The 6,174-nt window shown below is 46.7% G+C and overlaps 1 protein-coding gene across 2 annotated transcripts in view; it reads right to left on the bottom strand.

Moving 5' to 3' along the window:
• The window catches only part of Zfp169 (zinc finger protein 169), a 32,182-nt gene extending 26,080 nt beyond the window's left edge, over positions 1-6,102 (bottom strand). For both annotated transcript variants that reach the window (XM_087590481.1, NM_001427271.1), the window contains 2 exon segments: positions 6,045-6,102; positions 1,804-1,890 (listed from right to left, as the gene is read on the bottom strand). In XM_087590481.1, the coding sequence (XP_087446607.1) occupies positions 1,804-1,836 (33 nt within the window). In that variant the 5' untranslated portion in view covers positions 1,837-1,890; positions 6,045-6,102.
• Positions 6,103-6,174: the final 72 nt, after the last annotated feature.

Genomic DNA, 6,174 nt, shown 5'->3' with positions numbered 1-6,174 from the left:
TAGAGGTCAGAGGGCAACTTGCGGGACTTGGTTCTCTCATTCTACCATGTGAGCTCACAGGGATCAAACTCAGGTCACTGGCAGCAGGTGCTTTACCCACTCCACCATCTTGCCATGCCCTGACTATGTATATGTATATGTAAGTGTATATGTATGTGTATGCGTATGTGTATGCGTATGTGTATGTGTATATGAATATGATGTATATGATGTATATATAACATATATATGTATGTATATGTATATTATGTATACACATGAACATGAATACGGCTGCCCCAGGGAGGCCAGAAGAGGGTTCCAGGTTCCCTAGAGCTGGAGTTACAGGTGGTAGTGAGCCAACCAGTGTGAGTGACAAGAACCAAACTCCAGCTCTCCACAGAGCTCGCTTGCTCGTTTGTTTGTTTGTTTGTTTGTTTGTTTGTTTGTTTCAAGGCAGACAATGTTTGTTTCTCTATGTGGCTCCAGCTGTCCTAGAACTCCATCTGTAGACCAGCCTGCCCTTGACCTCAGAGATTCACCAGCCTCTGCGTCCTGGGTGCTAGGATTAAAGGCGTGCACCATCACACCCAGAACGCTCTTACCTGCTGAGTCGTCCTCCGGCCTCCCCTTACCCTTTTTTTTTTTAAAGATATATGGGTTCTCAGGAATCGAAGTCGGGTCCTCAAACCTACTGGACAAGAGCTTTATCAGCTGACCTATCGCGCAGCCCAATGCAGACTTTTAAGCACCACCTTCCAACCTTTAAAAGGTTGGATGCTTTAAAAGGAAGCTTGGATGCTTCCTCAATTTAAAATGGTTCAACGTATGCGCTTCCTTCTACAGCGGTATGAAGTTGTATACGTTCATTCAGTAGAGGCTAGTCTCTGATTCTAAATGCTGACTTCTTCCTGAGCACAAATACCCAGCATTCCACTGTACCGGGCTAGTCATTAGCAAGAAGGTGCAGCTTCGGGCGAGCCATGTTATCCTGCGGAGCCCTGCGAAGCCAGGTTCTCACGTGTGGTACACTGGGTGAATTAAATCCTCTTTCTGCTTACAGTATACTCACATTACAACGGCTTTCAGACCCTCCTCCTCCCAGGAGCGTGTGTGTAAGAAAACGCAAACACAAACCACGGTGGTCACAAAACCAAAGCTATCCATGTGCCGCACGCAGACCGCAGGCCTACCATCTTCGCCTCTACGAGAAAACGAATGTATCGAAGGCCGCTGGCTAGTGCAAGCTTCTGACATCATAAAGGACAGCCTGCAGTCAGAAGGCCTGAGACATTCCTTTAAAGATGTCTCCAGTTTGCAAACTCCTTCACAAGCCATCCTAGAGGCTGGGAAGGCCGCTATTGGTAAAGTGTGTACCTTGGAAATATAAGCACCCAAGTCTGATTCCCAGCACCCATGTGTCAGTGCAGGGAGGTGGAGATTGGATCCCTGGTGCTTGCTAGGTCAGCCTGACTTAACCAGTGAGCCTCTGTCTCAAAAGAACAAAATGGACGACTCCTGAGGAATGGTACCCAAGGCTGGCTTCTGGCTTCCATGCCCTAGTGTGCATGTGCACACACATGGGGCCTTGGGAATCACTGGCTATGAAGCCTGGATATCCTGTGTTTGCATGTTAGTTGCGTGGTAATCATAGTTAACTATTTGGGAAATGTTTTTGTCATGAATGAAGCAAAGAGGTTTGTATAAAAAGCTCCTGGTAAGATAGGTTAGACCTCCCAGATGAAGATAGGCACTGCCTTCCACCCTCGAGGAACACTGCAGACAGGAAAAGGGCAAAGGAGTATGGGAAGTGTCAAGACTCACCTTGTCTCTGGTTGTCAGGAGCCCTGGGGCCATTTCCCACGTTCCAGAATACTCTCCTCAGAGAGGTGTCTGCCTTCAGAGTCCAATCTGAGGAACAAGAAGAAAAGCAAGAATGCTCAGGAAGAAGGCCCATCATGCCCCAGTCTCCCGACTGAGCAGGAAGTGGGGACATGGTAGAGGTGAGGTGGGCAGGTCGACTGAGAGCAAGCATCTCAATGTAGCCAGTAAGGAGAACCCACAAGGTCAAGCCCCATCCCTGGCTGAGTCACAGAGCCTCCATCCTCCATCGGCTGGGTCAAACGCAGTGCCCAGCAGCAGGCACTCACGCTGAAAGAGAAAGCCCCCTGATTCACACTAAAAACAGAAGCATCCCATCCATACCTGCCTGGAGGCTCAAGGAGAGTACAGGAAAGCCAATGTAGAAGAGCAGGAGAATTCCAGACTGAAGATCTGGGAAAGACCTGGAGCTGAGAGGAGGCCTGGCCTCTCCTCACGTGACCCTGGCTACCCCCACTCACAAATCCAAGATGAGGCTCCCCAGATTAGAAATGTCACTCGGAATCTAGGTCATCAGCAGCGCTTGCCCCATTATAGAAAGTCAACTTTCATAAACAGTTTGTTTAAGAAGAAGTAGAGGGAGATCTTCTCTTCATTACAGAGAGGAGAAAATCATTGCTCACACACTGTACATGACCTGGCCTGGATCCTGGATTTACACACATAAACGAGAAAAGGAGACCACCGAGGACAGTTATATAAATGGGGCATGAGACAATGTTAGAGAACTGTACATTTCATTAGGTGATTTTTGGGAGTATGGAGGAAAATGACCGTCACTGTTAAAGAGCAAAACAAAAGTACTGAATGATGACTTGATATCTATAAATACTGTTAAACACGATGCCCTTCACAAATGAAAGTATTAACATACATAGGGATAGATGCTCTCATGGAATAAACGGGCACCTAAAAGACGTGTCATTCAAAGGTAACATGTAAACCTTAGAGAGACACACTGTAAGTAGCCAGTGAAAGAAATATCTCTGACTTGGTCTATAGATGTTGTGACTATGCAGGGCAATCCCACAAAATCAATAAAAACTCCTAAAGCAAGTTAATTTAACTAGTCGATACAAAGTTAATAATGAAATATTACTTTCCGATGAAACGAACCACTAGAATTTGTGGTTAAAACAGTACAATGCAATAGCATCCAAACCAAGAAATACTAAGTATAATTTTTTTTAAAAAATTATGAGATGGCTGTGAGAAAAAGTGCAAAAACTTTGCTGAAAGAAATGAAAGATCTAAATAAGCGAAGACATGTACCATATATGAAGAAGAAAAACTCAGCACTGTGAAGGTGCCAATTCTCTCCAACCTGGGCTACAGATTCAAATACATCCCCATCAAAATCTTGAGGAATTACTTTGTAGATATTTTTCAAAAAAAAAATCAAAAATTCATATGAAAGGACAAAGGACACGGAAGAGTTAATACAATACTGAAGGACAAAACTGAATACTGCCAGAGATCACAACTTAGTGCTCCAAGACAATGTAGTACTGGGGGTAGAGAGCAGGGATAGAGAACAAATTTAGAAAGGAGAACCTGGGGGTTGGGGATTTAGCTCAGTGGTAGAGAGCTTGCCTAGGAAGCGCAAGGCCCTGGGTTCGGTCCCCAGCTCCGAAAAAAAAAAAAAAACAAAAAAAAAAAAAAAAGAAAAAAGAAAGGAGAACATGTATCCACGAAATGTATCCACAAATGTATCCACAAAAACTGAGTCAAAGGAACTCTTGTCCCAAGTAGTCTGAACTGTCCTGATGGAGATGGTGACTGTTATGCTCAGGGCATAGTATCCTGCAATAGCCCTGCTCAAAATGACCCAGTGGAGACACAAACCAGAACTGGTGCTTGCCCTGAGGGTGCACGAGCAGCTGGATTCACTCACAAACAGGCTATGGCATAGGTTTCCAGAAAGGAGCAGACTCCAGAGAAAGCCACAGTTCGAGGTGAGGATTGGGTGCAAGGCAGTTCACTCGCTTGCAGGTGATAAATCAAGGTTAGGAATCCATGGAGATTTAGAGCTGTTATACTTCTGGGAACGACTGTAATGTTTTAATACTGTACAGTTAAAAATTGTAAGTCCTGAGAGAAGGATAAATAACACTAAAGACCTTTAAAAAAAAAAAGCATGTGGAGACCTTCTACCATAAATTCTTCAATTTACAGAGAAGAGGGAGAGTTAAAATGTAGTTATCCTGTAACAGTAATCCCCCCACACACACTAGACACCAGAGAATAATACATTTAAAAGTCCACTGCTAGAAATGGGTTACCTCTTTTAGAGTTGTTAGCCATTAAGGCCCAGAAGATCCTCCCCAAATATTATGAGCTATTGCCAATGCTCTTGGTTATCCTCCAAAACTTGGTAGTGAGACCCTATTGCTGAGGCTGGTACTGACCTGGAGGCTTCTGTCACTTCTGGCTAGCTTTCAGGTGCTAAAAGGTGCTGTGCATGCTACCAGAGTAAAAGTAGTCACCAATCAGACCTGGCTATGACCTGGCCCCCCACAAACTACAAGGATGACTGGCTTAGCAAGTTATCCAGATATGTCTACGGCCACAGTAGTGGCAAAAGCATCATGAGAGTCACCAACCACTCTGCACTTGGATTCTAGTGTCTCTCCACAAGATGGACCCTATACCATTATCAGCACAAGAGCCCATCTAGACATGCGATAGCTTTCTAGAGAAGAATCCACTACCACTATTCTGCTAAATGGATACAGTACGAAGCCAATCCGTAGCGGTTTATTAGTTTACCTCCCTCTCCGTCCTCATTCACGGCACTTCTGTTTGCACAGATGAGACCCACAGCTGGCCACCGGGTAGAGACTAAGAAACTGCAGACACCTCAGCTGGAATGGGAACCTATATACCACAAAACCCCAGCCAAGGCTCAGGTAGCAGACAGGCTGCAAAAGCCAGAGGTGGTAGATGGCTCCAAAGAAACAATGTCTCCAGGCCACAAAGAGCAACTGTACATAACTGACAGCAGTTACAACACCATGCACAAGACCTGTGCAAGCCCAAGCCAGAACAAATCTCGGCATAGAGATAGGAGTTTGGCACCAAATCCTAGCATGGAGCTATGGGCAATTATTTGCTGCTAGGAGAAGAGGAAACGGTTTTCTCTAAGAGTATAGAGCCTGTGGTAAGCCAATCACAATCCAGTGAAATATTCAAATATTTGGTCAGCATACGTTAGTCTTAAAGGGTTTTAAAACAAAAAACCAAAAGATATGACACAAAGATGGGTGGGTAGAGAAAAGTCTAGTGGATCGGGGAAGAATTTTGGGCGGTGAATATAATCAAAAGGAGTTGTATGGATCACTCGGAGAGCTAAAAACAAAGAGAGACACGCAGCTACACCTCCAGAAATTCAGAGAGACAACAAACCCTGGGACATGGCTCTTGGAAGTTCCCAAAGCTCAAGGGAGCCACACAAGGTCAAAAGCCCACAACGTGTACAAAGGCCAAAACCACACACACACACACACACACACACACACACACACACACACACACAAGTACACGAATGTATGCACGTGCGCCAGTCCGCGTGCGCGCCCGTGCGCGCGCGCACACACACCAAGGCTGGCCCCAGTGTCCTGGTCTTTGTCACTGCACTCAATGAGGCAATTCTGTATGTTTTCCCCCAAGATAAGCCTTCTGTACGAACACAGGTCCTAGTGACCAAGCTGTATTTCCAAATGTCTGATGAGTGCAGCTCCCCAAGACTCCTGTCCTCACCAATTCAGATGTTTGTTCCTGTGGAGGATGGCTCCTAGCCCTCACCTCCCAGTCTCAACGGAGAGTGGGAGTGGAAAGGTGACATCTAGGTGCCCCAGGTCCAATCTCCCTGACCTAGCACTAACACAAGGGACACACCTGCAGCGTCACAGCCTGGGAAGCAGGCCAGACCGACCTGTAGCTTGTCTAGGACGAGGCACAGGACCCCAAATCCCATTCTCACATGGCCCCCTCCCCACCCGAGGGTCTTCACTGAGACCCTCCTCTAAGACGGGCAGAACAGCTGATTCCACTCCCAAAGACTCCACGCATCGAGGATGGAGTAGCGGCTGACACCTGAACCCTGTGGGTGGCCCACGCCAGCTCTCCGGACTCTTCCGCCTGGAGGGATAGGCAGGAGCCCGGGTCTTTGCACTTTTGCTCACCAGAACCGCGGGAGGATCGTCCACAGGCACAGGTGACGACTGCAGGATGCGGAAGTACACCGACCGGGATGACGCGCGCGCACTTCACTACCCACGCAGCGCTAAAGATGGGGGAACTACAATACCCAGA

Source organism: Rattus norvegicus, chromosome 17 (genome assembly GCF_021556685.1).
Source record: "Rattus norvegicus strain SHRSP/BbbUtx chromosome 17, alternate assembly SHRSP_T2T, whole genome shotgun sequence".
In the NCBI taxonomy this organism is placed as follows: domain Eukaryota; kingdom Metazoa; phylum Chordata; class Mammalia; order Rodentia; family Muridae; genus Rattus; species Rattus norvegicus.
The sequence above is the reverse complement of the archived record's forward strand: the minus strand, read 5'-3'. Positions and strand labels throughout refer to the sequence as shown.